Source organism: Elephas maximus, chromosome 20, assembly GCF_024166365.1.
Source record: "Elephas maximus indicus isolate mEleMax1 chromosome 20, mEleMax1 primary haplotype, whole genome shotgun sequence".
Taxonomy (NCBI): domain Eukaryota; kingdom Metazoa; phylum Chordata; class Mammalia; order Proboscidea; family Elephantidae; genus Elephas; species Elephas maximus.
The window spans coordinates 39,464,552-39,477,864 of NC_064838.1; the positions used below are offsets into that span (position 1 = coordinate 39,464,552).

Sequence of the window (13,313 nt, forward strand, 5' to 3'; positions counted from 1 at the left end):
AAAAAAAAAAAAAAAACCCAAGAAAAATTTAACAAGTTCCCATAAAATACATCTAATTGGGTATGAAAGCTCTGTCGTTCCCCAGACATCTGCCTGGGGAGGGGCAGTTCTTTTTGTACAAAATATCCCCAGAACAAAACAAAACACACACGCACAACACACACACACATATATACCCCCCAATACACGGTAACATTTTCTGTGACAATTAAAAAAAAAAAAAAATCCTAGTGCAAATGTAAAGCTCTGTAAACCTGGTCCTATGAGAATCTAATGTTAGTAAACAGCAGGAAAGCGGCCCGTCGACCCGAGAGCTCACATCATAGTCTCCACAATGATGTGGGTCGGCTTCCTGAGAACGCCATTGATGGTGGAAGAGGAGTTATAGGGGAGGGCCCCCTCGTGTTCCACAGCCCAGCGGTTGGGGTCCCTTGGGGTCAGCAGGTACTTGAATCTCTGCAAAAGGAAGGGAGGAAAAAATCAGAGGCCTGGTTCCCTCATCACCTTGTCACCTTGTCATCTATCTCCTCTGGTCCTGCTCGTGTGCTGTTTGGCCCTTGTCCAACTGCTCTCTCTAGCCCAAACCCATCGCCATCGAGTAGACTGCGATTCATAGTGACCCTACAGGTCCCTCCCTTTTTCACCCTCTTGGGAAGTGAAGGGACTGAACTAAGGTGACTTCTAGGCTTCAATCAGGGCATAGCTCCTGGTCAGCCTCTGCTTACAGGTCTCCAGGTTTGGGGGCCCCACAACCTCCATGCTGTGGCTTCTTTCTCCTATGGAGCTGAAATATGCCTCCCTGTGAATTCCTTGCCCTGATTTCTCTGACTTGCAAAGCAGTCAAGTTTCAGCAATCTGTCAGTTTGTCGTACTTTGGTGGCTTGTGGGTTGCTATGATGCTGGAAGCTATGCCACCGGTATTTCAAATACCAGCAGGGTCATCCATGGTGGACAGGTTTCAGTGGAGCTTTCAGACTAAGACAGACCAGGAAGAGAGGCCTGGTGATCTAAACCAATAATTAGCCAATGAAAACCCTATGGATCACAACAGAACATTGACTGATATAGTGCTGGAAAATGAGTCCCTTACACCGGAAGGCACTCAAAACACACAGTGGCTGCAGCAGTGGACTCGAGCATACCACTGATGATGAAGATGGAGTAGGACCAAGTAGAATTTTGTTCTGTTGTACACGGGGGTCATCTTGATGGCAACTAACAACAACAACAACAGTGGAGCCACTGTCTTAAGCCTCCCATGACTCCCACTTTCCCCAAGGACAAATTCAACTCCTCTCAGCCTCCCACAAGCTACTTTTTTGCCTTATACCAGAGGCAGCTCCTGACCTTGCAGGCATCCCACTCTTCCCCTCATGCTTCATCTTAAAAGAGTGGGGACCACTGTAATCTTGAAACTTTAAACGAGAAATACCCCCGGAAAGTCTTTCTGGCTAAACGGGTAAAAAATGTCTGCCTTGAGCATTATGTTCTTTTAAGAGCTATCTATATGGAATTAAGAAGCCCTATGAGTCGGAATCGATTCAACGGCAGTGGGTTTGGTTTTTTTTTGGTGGCACAGTGGTTAAGCACCCAGCTGCTAACCAAAAGGTTGGCACTTCGAACCTACCAGAAGCTCTGTGGGAGGAAGATGTGGCAGTCTGCTTCCAAAAAGATTTACAGCCTTGGAAACCCCAGGGAGTAGTTCTGCCCTGTCCGATAGGGTTGCAACCAGTGGGAACCCATTCAATGGCAATGGATTTGGTTTTGGCTATGGGATCAAAGTGACAGGAGCAACTTGAAAGATTAGACAGGGACCTTAGCGGGCAGTGAGTTTATGTTAATGCAGGAAGAACTTGGAAAACGAGGGTGAGAATCATTGCACAACTCAAAGAAAGTAATTGGTGTTACTGGGTTGGACATGCAGAAGGGGTCAAATTGGTGTATGTTGCTGTTTATATCCTCAACAACGACAACAAAAAATTAAAGACGAAAGTAAAAAAAAAAGGCATGGGGACCACTGTTTGCATTTCCAACAGAGAGGAGCCACGGGATAGGCTGGATACAAATTCTCAGATGACTTCTGGGCAGGGTGATTTTTGGCCTCCAGCTGGTTGCCCGATCATGGAATCAATGTGGAAAAGGAGCTCGCCCTAAGGACACCCAGAAAATCAATGGGAGAACAGCTATTTGGTCCCAGGGCTCCTGCTTCCCAGTTCACCTCCTGCCAAGTATCCATCCAGAGACTTAAACAGGCCAGCAGCTGCAAACAAGTAGCCCTCTAGCATTTTACCTTCAATTAAAACTCCAAGACCTGGCAACCCCAGGCCAACACTCCCTCCTGGCCAGCACCGAGGAGGAGTATGACTGCCTGCTCCTGATGGGGGATGCCTTTTCCCCTTCACTGCCAGCTGCCAGGGGGCTTCCTGGTCCCTGAAGGGATCAGACTGGAGACCCCAGGTAAAGGGGCCAGAGGAAACACCAGCAGGAAGTGGCCTGCTTCTGCTCCTGTTTCTCCACTCTCCCCATTCTCAACATCTGTAAGATGGATGTGAATGCAGGAGTACAGCCAGGAGGCAGGCCCCGGAGGGGAGGGGGGCACCTAGGCTCCATCTGGACAGGAGACTCAGGTGCCACCACAGTCATCCCAGGACACAGAAAGCTGTGCTTGCCAGGGTCATGGCTGGGAGGTGCCTTGAGACACCTTGGCAACCTGTGCAGGTGGGAGTCCCTGAGGGACATGGGCAAAGAGGAAGGGGTTTGGTTAATGGCCAGGTCAGAATTCTAGATGTGGAAAGAGTGCAAGTCGGGGAGGGACTGGGATTCCTCACCTGTGCCCTCCCCCTTCCCCCATGCCAACCCCACTCTAACCAGACCTCTAAACTTGGGTTGTGCTAATATTGTATGGTGGAATGGATCACTTTTATATGCCCTTTCTTGCCATGGTCTTATAACTCCCCCCAAATGATGAGACTACGCAAATAAGGGGCTTGTGGCCCACCCAGGGGATTGGATAGCTTGCCAATAATGCAAATAAGGGGCATGGCAGCTTTGTGGGGGCAGGACCATGCAAAACAGTTATATGGAACCCTAACAAGGAGATTGGTCAGTTTTGCCATACCTCTAGGCTTAAAATGAGCCATCCCAGAGGCAGAAAGGGAGGACCTCACTAATGTCAAGAAGAAGAGATGGGAGTGGAACACATCCTTTGGACATGTGGTCCTTGTGCTGAGAACCTCCTAGACCCAGGGAGAAGAGAGTGAGAGAGCTGTAACACCACAGACAGAGCAAGACTGCGAAAGGAGCTCCAGAGAAATGGCAGCAGCAGAACCAGGAGATTGGTGTAAGATGGCACGGTGGGCTTTCCAGCCCACAGTGTGAGATGATTTCAACGGGTGTGCTGACCCACACAGAGAGAGCTGAGAACCTTTGGGCAGGAGGCTTCCTGGCTGAGTGGGGTGCCTCTGGGCCTTGGCGGCACAGCTAGGTGTGCCGATGCCAGGAGGGAGAGACCTGAGCACCTTTGGGCTGAGGCTTTTCAGCAGAATGGGGTGCCCTTGGGCACTCATTGGTAGAGCCGAAAAGCTTTGTAAAACTTGCCCAATCAGGGCAAGGACTGAGGGCAGAGGGGCTGAGAGGCCAAGGGCCAGAGAGAGGCCTGTCTGCAGGCACAGCTAAGAAGAAGCTAAGAAGTACTGACCGAAGAACTGTATCCTGAGTCATTCCTGATTCTGAACTGTAACCTGTGACTTCCTCAATAAACCCCATAACTGTGAGCACGGTCTATGAGTTCTATGTAGCCATTGCAATAAATTATCACCCAGCAGAGGAGTACAGGGTACCGTGGAAGGGATGGCTGGTGTCAGAATTGGTGAAAAGGCTGGAGAGTGGAGTTATGTTTGACCTCCACCTCATAGGAATCAACTTTGAGCTGATGCCAATAATGGTTCTCTCTCCTTCCCCTTTTGAAGTCAGAAAAGGAGGTCTGACGCCGTTGCCATACCATTTTTATAGTTAGCGCCATTTTTTATTTTTTACGTCTTGTAAAAATTTAAGTTAGTGGGTGTCCTGCTTCCCCCACCCAATATTTGAAATACAGCACTGCCATGGGCACTGACCAATCAGAACAGACATCTAGACACCCCCCTGCTGTGTCCAAATTAACCCTTTAGTTTCTGGGTGAGTACATACTGGAAGCCCCCAGGAAGAGGCTGGGCTGGCACGGAATATTTAGGGGAGAAAATGGGGGGCTCAGAGCAGTAGCTATTACCCCCTGACTTTAACAACTGATAGGCCATTCAGTCTCTGGCTGCATATTGGGGTCTTGCTGAAAAACAAAAGACAACAGGGGGTCCAACACTCCAGGAACACCCAGGGGCTGACTGGCTCAGACACACCCACACCCACACCCCAGCTTCATGGTTTCCTCCCTGCCACGCCCCGACTTCCTGAATCTCCGGAAAGCTGGTCCCTGTCGGCTCAGTCTCCCCTTTCCCCCCGATCAGGCCTCGTTGTCCCAACCCCACCTTCAGGCCATCTCCCTGTGATGAGGAAACGTGCCTCAGCCCAAGGAGGAGCCAGGCCCAGGACATCCTGGCTCCACATTTTTAAAAAGAGAATAACAATAAAATAGCTCAGAACAAAACAGGGACAACTTGGAGCCAGCCCAAGCCCAAAGGTTAAGGGCGATTCTGAGAAAAAGATTTCTTGGAAAGAGGCCCTGCTTTGCCAGGGCCTGGAGTCTCCAGTATTGTTAAAGGAGTTTCTCAGAGGAGGCTGGAGGAGGGCTGGAGGGCCTCGGGAGCAGAGATCTGGGGTAGGACATGGGCTGGCCCAGAGGTCTGGGCATGGGGAGGCTTGTCCTGGGCAGAGGTAGCATCCCAAGGTCTGGCCACAGAGCCGGCAGCAGACCCCACGGGAGGACACTGGCATGGGCTGGGCTTACCCTACACTTGGCTCCACAGTAAGGGGAGGCAACTGGGCAGAGCTCAGCTTCATTCCAGGGCCTGTCTCCCACCTCCCCACTTTACATACCTGGCCCCCACTGTTCCCGGATAAAGCCCGAGCTCGAGTGGGGCACTTAAAGCCACATCCATCTCTCCAGCCTCATCAGCCAACCCTGGGCTTGTCGCTGCTGCCCGAGCACTCTCATACCTCCCCACCTATGACTGCACTGTGCCCCATCCTCTCACACTCTCTGCTTGGTAAATTCCTCCTCTTGCTCAAAGGCCTGCTTTTGAAGGCCACCACAAAGCCTCCTCTGAGGTAAACTACTTCATCACCATTTTCCAGCATTGCATTCTCCTGCCCACAATCTCAACAACTCCATCCAGCAGGACTCAGAGAGGGCAAGCCACTGGCTCAAGGTCACACAGCAAACTGAGAGCCAGCCAGCCTCCCAGCCTCCCAGCTGCGGGGCCCACTTACCACGGAGAGAGGTCCTCGTGCCTGGCAAAGGGAGATGAGGAACACCAGGGGGATGCACACCATGGAGGACAGGGCCAGGCCCCAGCCCAGCCCAATGGCCCAGTCGGGGTACACGTAGACTTTGTTATACGTCAGGGGCTGGTACTTGACGAGAGAGAAGATAAAACATCCCTGCAGAGAGACGGAGGCAGTCAGGGGGGTCCTGGGCATGGGGGGCGAGGGGGCAGGGTAGTGTGCCCATGCAGGCCACAACCTGAGGGGAAGGCCTCTCTCCTTGGGCGAGGACCAGCTTTATGCCTTGCATCCTTCGCCACCCAGCTGCCATAAGGCTCTCCATCCAATGCAAATCTGACCATGTTGCTTCCCTGCTTCAAATCCTTGTATGGCTCCCCAGTACCTTCAGGATATGGTACAAACTCCTCAGCTTGGCCAGCGATGCCTGCCAGGAGCTATGCTCCTTCCCCTCTCCTCTCTTTATCTCCCACGCCCTCCTCCACATCTATACTCCAGCCACCTGACTTATTCCAGCTCCTCAGCCACCTGCCTCAGGGCTTTAGCACAGGCTGTTCCTTCTTTTCCCCTCCTCTTCACCTGACTGATGCCTCTTCATTCTAGCTTAGTTCCGGTGGCCCTGCGTCTCGGAAGCCTTACTTGCCCAGGCCCCACCCAGACTCAGGCGCCCATACTTTTCCTTCCCAGAACTACCTGTGGTTATCATCGCTTCTTCAGCACGCATCTCTCCCACCAGATTATGAGTCCATGAGGGTGTCTGTAATATCCCCCCTCCACTTCTGTAACACCTGGTGCAGTTCCAGGTACATACAATGGGTGTACAAAAAACGCTTGCTGCCGCACTAATCAAAGGCTTCCCGTCCCCTCCTCTCCGGTGCTGCCTGCCCAGCCCTGAGTCCACGGGCAGCCGGGTGAGCCCTAGGCCCAGCTGCCAGGACAGGGCGTGGCCCTGGGCCTTGCCCTGCTCAGTGGCACAGCACAGCCCTGACCCAGGCTCATGGCAGTGCCATTAGCGCCCACCAGTGGGGAGGCGGCTGGGGTCAGCTCTGGTCCTCAGAACCTGTGGAAAGCCCTAGGCAGAGACCATCTAGGCTGGCTAGAGGTCAAGGCTTTTGCTCTGGTTGGAAATGACCTGTCTCTGAGTTTCACCTGGGGCTGTCTTGGATCGATCCACAACATGAAAATGACTTAAATCCTCATTGTCTAATAACCAGAATTTGAAGAATTAAACTGGTTTAAACAAACCTACTTAAGTACAGAATTGACAATGGGGGTAGGGAGAGCATTCGGCTCCAGACACCTTCTATTGGTCACCTACCGGATGCCTGGGCTGTCACAGTTTCTGTCTCTTATACATGAGGCTGTGGCCCAGGCAAGGCTATGCAGACACTTCATACCCACCCAGGACCCGTACCTGCCCACACCACACTCCTCCCACGAGGGGGGCCCCATCCTGCTCTCGGAAGGCTGCCTAGCGCTAATCTATCTAACTCCTGAGGGGGGAGACAGGGAAAAACTGAGGGTCAGAGGTGAGAGGAGCTGCCCACAAACAAACATTAAGTGACTATGAGAACATGGGCTTGAACTCAACTCAGTTCATCTCCAACAACAAACTCACCAGCTGTTGTGGTTACTGGCTGCTAAGATTACTTATTTCTGTGGGGAAAACATGTACTGCTGGGTGAAAAGGGCATGATCATATTAAATAATAACAGTAATGACCTCGAGTTGCTAACTGCCCCTCAAGTCCCACTTAGGATCCTCCTTATTTTACAAATGGGGAAACTGAGGCCCAGAGAGGGGAAGTAACTTAAGGTCACATAGAGAGTTAATGGCAATGTTGACTTAGTCTGTGCTGGAAGCAGAGATCACCGGGGGGAGGGCCCGCTTATCCCTCAGCACCCGTTCCTAAAGGCAAGGCACATTCCTGCTATTTGTCTCCCCGCGCTGTGAGCTGACAAAGGCACAGCAGCTGTTGTCTTCCCCTGTGAAAAGCTCCGAAGCTCATAATTGGTTTCAAATACCAACGGTTAAGCAGCTTTTGCTGCAGAGGAATTCTCGTTAGCCGGAGCCTGAGTAGCACCTTGAAGGAGGGTGCCTGGCACACTCCAAAGCCACATTTCAAGACGAAGGGGCAAGACAGCCCTTGTGGGCAGAAGAATGTGGCACGTCACTGCCCTTGGCTCCTGGGCTGGTATAAAGTGTTCTTGTGTTTAGGATAACCCAGAGTAACCTTCTGCTGAGACTTCTCCTAAGACACCCCAGCCTGCCACAGAGACCCTATTTCCAATGTCCATGACCTGTCCATTAGATGTTCCAAAGAACTCTCAACTTAACCAACGACCCAGTCTAAGTTCATGAGCTCTGGAGGGCTTGAGGGAAAGGTCATGCACTCAGTCTCAGATCTCTGGATTTCTCAGTGTGCTCCAGGTACATACACCTTCCTCTTCCAGAGCTCTGTGCCTTTGCACAGGCTGGTTCCTCTACTGGAATGTCCTTCCTGACAATCTCCTACTCATCCTTTAAAACCCAACTCAAGGTAACCTTCTGGGAGCAGCCTTCCTCGACTCTCCCAGGCAGAGCTCGTCACTGGGCTTGCTACTGGCCAGCACTTAGCAGATGTGAATGGATGGTGATGAGCAGGTGACAACGTCAAGAACCAGGGAGAAAAGGCCACCCACAGACAGGTAGGATGAAACTCACAACACAGAGAACTGGAGTGACGACAGCCCAGCTGTACTTCATCCAGGGCCCAGGCCGATAGCCAATCATGTCCTCAATACCGTTATAAAAGTTATCAGCGCCTACAAGAGACAGAGATGGGTACAAGGTGACATGGCATCCAATACCAGCGTCATCCCTGGAAATGGCACAGCAGAGGATCGAGGGCCATGAGGGGGCATCTCTGGGGCCTGATCCAGGCCTCTGTCTCTATACCACGTAGACTCAAAGTGGCAGATCCTTATCTGAAATTATCTGAAATTCAAATTTAACTGGCCAACCTGTATTTTTCTGACAACGCCAGGCAGACCTCAAATCCTGGCGTGGCCAATCCAAGGTCTCAAGGAGGCTGAAATGGACCATTCTTGATTCCCAGAGCAATTAATCACAGTCCCCTGCATAGTCAAGTATGTGTTTGTCAAAAGAATATGGTCACATCTTGCATCATCAATATGGGGAAAATCTGTACTGTGGCTACAAAGATATTATTGTCGTGGGGAAAGATAATCTTGAGGAGGGGTCCACGTAGAAAGGGCCTCTGTGTTCTACTCAGGCTGAGTCCCTATTAGAATTCTCTGCTTCTGAAGTTTCTAAGTACAGTCCCAAAGGAGAAACTTGAGAAAGGATATGCAAAAATCTGTACTCACCATATACCCAGGCAATAGTAACACATTCAAAGAATGCAACCCACAAAAGGCATACACCGCTAGCTGCATAGTAGTCAAAGAGCTGAAACACATACATGCCACCCTGGGAAGAAAAAAACCACAGAGAAGGCTGATTTGTTATTTGGTATCTAATTTCCTTCATATATAAAGAGCTCTGGCATATCAATTAGAAATTAAAAAAAAAAAAAAAACCCCAAGCAAAAAATGAGCAAAAGCTGTATCCTGGTGGTTTAAAGATAAACACGTAAGAAGATGCTCGACTTATTTTTAAAAATTTGAATGAAAAACACACAAACAACCTGGAGCAAAGGAGAATGAAGAACACCAAAGACACAAGGAAAATATGAGCCCAAGAGACAGAAAGGGCCACATAAGCCAGAGACTCCATCAGCCTGAGACCAGAAGAACTAGATGGTGCCCGGCTATCACGTGATCGCCCTGACAGGGAACACAACTGAGAGTTCCTGACGGAGCAGAAGAAAAGTGGGGTGCAGAACTCAAATTCTAGTAAAAAGGCCAGACTTCGTGGTCTGACTGAGACTGGAATGACTCCAGAAGACATGGCCCCCAGACTGTTAGCCCAAAACTAAAACCATTCCCGAAGCCAACTCTTCAGACAAAGATTGGACTGGACTATAAGACATAAAATGATATTGTGAAGAGTGTGCTTCTTAGCTCAAGTAGATACATGAGACTAAATGGGCAGCTCCCGTCCAGAGGTGAAATGAAAAGGCGGAAAGGGACAGGAGCTGGTTGAGTGGACACGGGAAATACAGGGTGGAGAGAAGGAATGTGCTGTCCCATTGTAGGGAGAGTGGCTAGGGTCCCATAACAATGTGCGTATAAATTTTTGTAAGCCAAACTAACTGGAACTATAAACTTCCACTTAAAGCACAATAAAAAAACACACACACACAGAAAAATGAATGTGGAATAACATATATTTCCTAACAAAAAAATGATGGCTTCACTAAGGCCTGCTTTCAAAGGCAGTGCTTAAAACCAACTGCAGCGGACACAGGAGAGTTCAGGGGCGTCCAGCTGCTCAGTTCATGGAGCTGTAATCTGCCTTTATGGAAAGTTTTTTCAAAGGCATCGCCAGAAAAACATTTATTTTTACTCCTGGTAAGTGAAGTGGTGACTAAGAGGCTTAGAGTTGATTATTAAATGCAACCCTTTGCCAGAGAATACGGGGAGGAGGGGAGAGCAGGCAATCTTCTCTTAGCCCAATCATCTTTTTCTTTCTGGGCTGGCCTTTCACTAGATACGCTGATCTACCGATGCCTCTGACACTCTTGCCCTCTTCCTCTCTCTGCTTCCCTTTTTCCCATTCTGAACGGAGTCTCTCCACGGCCCCTACCACCCTGAACAGTGTGCCCTCCCCACCTGGCCCTGGCCCTGTGCAGGTGGTCTGCGCTAAGATGCTGGCCCAGGAATTGGTGAATCTTCACCAGGCACCACCTGCGGTATCTCCCTGGGAAGTCTGCATTCACCCTTGCAATTGTTCCACCAGCCTTCCCAGACCTGAGAAGGGCTGTCACACACAATCATGGGGGACAGAGCTATTGTTATAATGGATTTGGGCCCGAGCTCTCCTTCCTGGTGCCTCTCAGGGCAAGGGATGGGCCAGAAAGCAGAAGATAGCCACAGTAACAGGAAAAAGGGGCAGGGTAGTCTGAGGGTTGAATAGACTACATCTGGGTCAGCTGTTGGGTCCTGAGCCTCTTTGTGCTACCCCCAGTGTAGGCCCGAGACCCCTGGGCAGAGTGGGGCCCTTGAACTGGGGGTGCTGGGTAATCACCCCACCCTGGTCATCTCACCCATCTCCTGTCTCCACCCGTGGGTGGTGGTGGACCTGAACCACTCTGAGGGTATATCGGGGCACCATGCCTTGCAGAGAGAGGTCTCCTCTGCCAGGTGGGAGAGCCACTTACCTCTGTCACCATTGTCAGCCCCAGCAGGTAGCTGGCGCAACAGATGAGGGCGATGAAGATTTCCCGATGCTTCCTTAGGAAGGATGGGTAAAGGTCAACCAAGGACGTGATCTGTCCTTCAACTTCAACGAACTGAGGAGCAAGGGAGGTGGGAGAGAGAAAAAAAGAGAGTGGCTGAGTGTCAGATGCCCACTGACGCTCCTGCTCAGAGGCGGCCCAGGGACAAGGACAGCATGGCAAGGGGCAGAGAAGTGGGTCTACGTCCAGAATCGGCCTGTGGGATCAAGTCCAAATGTGTGAACCTGGCCCTCCAGGCCCTCTCTGCAGGGGGAGTCCCATCAGCTGCTCCTTGGAGCCAAGGCCCTGCACCATGTGGTCACCACACCCTGCACTGGCCCACTGACCCATACACGAAACCAGTTACCCAGTCACCATCAAGTTGACTCTGACTCAAGGTGACCCCATGTGTGTCAGCGTAGAAATGTGCTCCATAAGGTTTTCAGCGGCTGATTTTTCAGAAGTAATCACCAGGCCTTCCGAGGCACCTCTGAGTAGACTTGAACCTCTAACCTTTTGGTTAGCAGCCGAGCACAATTGCTGTTTGCTCCACCCAGAGACACTGATGCACACATAGCTTGCCAAATATTACACACCTCCATGTCTTCACTTAGGCTGTTCCTGCCACCAGAATACCTTTTCCTCATCACTGAAGAGTCTGCTCAAGAACTACTACTTCTCTGAAGCTGCTTTACCCTGGTACACCTGAGGGAAGGTGTGTGTTTACACGACTGCCTCCCGCACCAGTCTTGTCCCTCTCTGAAGGCGTGGCTGGTGCCACACTTGTTTCCTGGCCTCAAGTGTCTAGCTCAGGGTCAGGCACAGGTGGCTGCTCAACAAATATATGGCGAGTGAGTAAGTGGACCTCAGCATTAACTTGCTGGGTGCCCCAGGGCAAGTCTGGGCATTGGTTTCCCCATCAGTGAAATGGAGGGCATTCGTCAGGCTTGTGCAGTGATCCCCTTTGGGGGTTGTTAGGCCATTAGAGAATTTTACAGGCGTGTGTGCACCCCCAGGTCCACACATGTAAACCAAGTACTACCATGATTCCGGAGATCACATGGGCTCCAGAGACCCACCCGGGACTTTCAGAGATAAAGAAGGAAATGTGAAAAAGCCTACCCACAGGGAATGCTCTAGGACTGGACAATCTAAATCTATCTTTTCACCTGATCTCTATCCTGGAGGCTGTTACCTATCACTCCACAGAGAGCTGCCTCATTTTTTCAAATGGCTGAATAATACTCCAGCTTATGATACAGCATCAGGGATTTATCCAGTCCCCAAATGACAGGTATTTAGGCTGTTTCCAATCTCCTGCCACTTGTCTCTAGGCACACATGCATGGGTACCTGCAGCACAGTCTCAGAAGTAAAACTGCAAGGCTAAAGGGCCTGTTCTAGGACTTTTAGGATTTTAACACACAAAAATCCTCACAACTGGACTGATAAGCAACATCATGATAAAAGGAAAAAACACTGAAGTTGTCAAGGGTTTCATTTTACTTGGGTCCCCAATCAATATTCATGGAAGCAGTAGTCAAGAAATCAAATGACACATTGCATTGGGCAAAACTGCTGCAAAAGAGCTCTTTAAAGTGTTGAAAAGCAAAGACGTCACTTTGAGGACTAAGGTACACTTGACCCAAGCCATGGTATTTTCAATCACCTCATATGCATGTGAATGCTGGACGATGAATAAGGAAGACAGAAGAAGAATTGATGCCTTTGAATTATGGTGTTGGCGAAGAATATTGAATATACCGTGGACTGCCAGAAGAACAGACAGGTCTGTTTTGGAAAGTATAATCAGAGTGCTCCTTGGAAGAAAGGATAGAAAGACTTCATCTCATGTGCTTTGGACATGTTATCAGGAGGGACCAGTCCCTGGAGAAGGACATCATGCTTGGTGAGGTAGAGGGCCAGCGAAAAAGAGGAAGACCTCAATAAGATGGAATGACACAGTGGATGGAACAATGGGCTCAAACATAGCAATGGCTGCGAGGATGGGGCAGGACCAGGCAGTTTTCATTCTGTTGTACATAGGGTTGCTATGAGTCGGAACCAACTCGACAGCACCTGACAACAACAACAGCAACAACAAAGGGTATGTAGAAGCCTTTTTCATTTGGGTGGCTACTGCCAACTCACCCTGCCAGCCAACTGGAGTCCTTCACATGTTAAAAGGCTAAAGCCTTGTCCATCTATTGTTTGATCTGGGAGAGGCTTTTGTGAAGGATGTTTTCCCAACATTCCACAAGACAAATCTAACCACTTGCTCCTTTGGGACTCGTTATAGTAGGATCAAGGAAAGGAGTACCAAAAAAAGGAGAAAACTCTTTCATGTGCCGAAAGGCACCAGGAGACAGCACTTTGTTGCCAAGAATGCAGAGAAATTAAGGCTGAAGGTTCTCGGAAGTGCCTGGAGAGAGGGGTTGGCTTTTTGATGCCCGACTGATATGTCAACTGAAGGAGTTTGGAACATAAATAGCAAACTA

At 50.2% G+C, this 13,313-nt stretch overlaps 1 protein-coding gene across 4 annotated transcripts in view; it reads right to left on the reverse strand.

Moving 5' to 3' along the window:
- Positions 1-13,313, reverse strand: part of SLC6A6 (solute carrier family 6 member 6) — a 93,950-nt gene continuing 80,637 nt past the window's right edge. For all 4 annotated transcript variants that reach the window (XM_049863486.1, XM_049863487.1, XM_049863488.1 and 1 more), the window contains 5 exons: positions 10,760-10,891; positions 8,805-8,907; positions 8,140-8,240; positions 5,425-5,595; positions 1-456 (listed from right to left, as the gene is read on the reverse strand). In XM_049863486.1, coding sequence (XP_049719443.1) covers positions 316-456; positions 5,425-5,595; positions 8,140-8,240; positions 8,805-8,907; positions 10,760-10,891 — 648 coding nt within the window. In that variant the 3' untranslated portion in view covers positions 1-315. The remainder of the gene's footprint in view (positions 457-5,424; positions 5,596-8,139; positions 8,241-8,804; positions 8,908-10,759; positions 10,892-13,313) is intronic.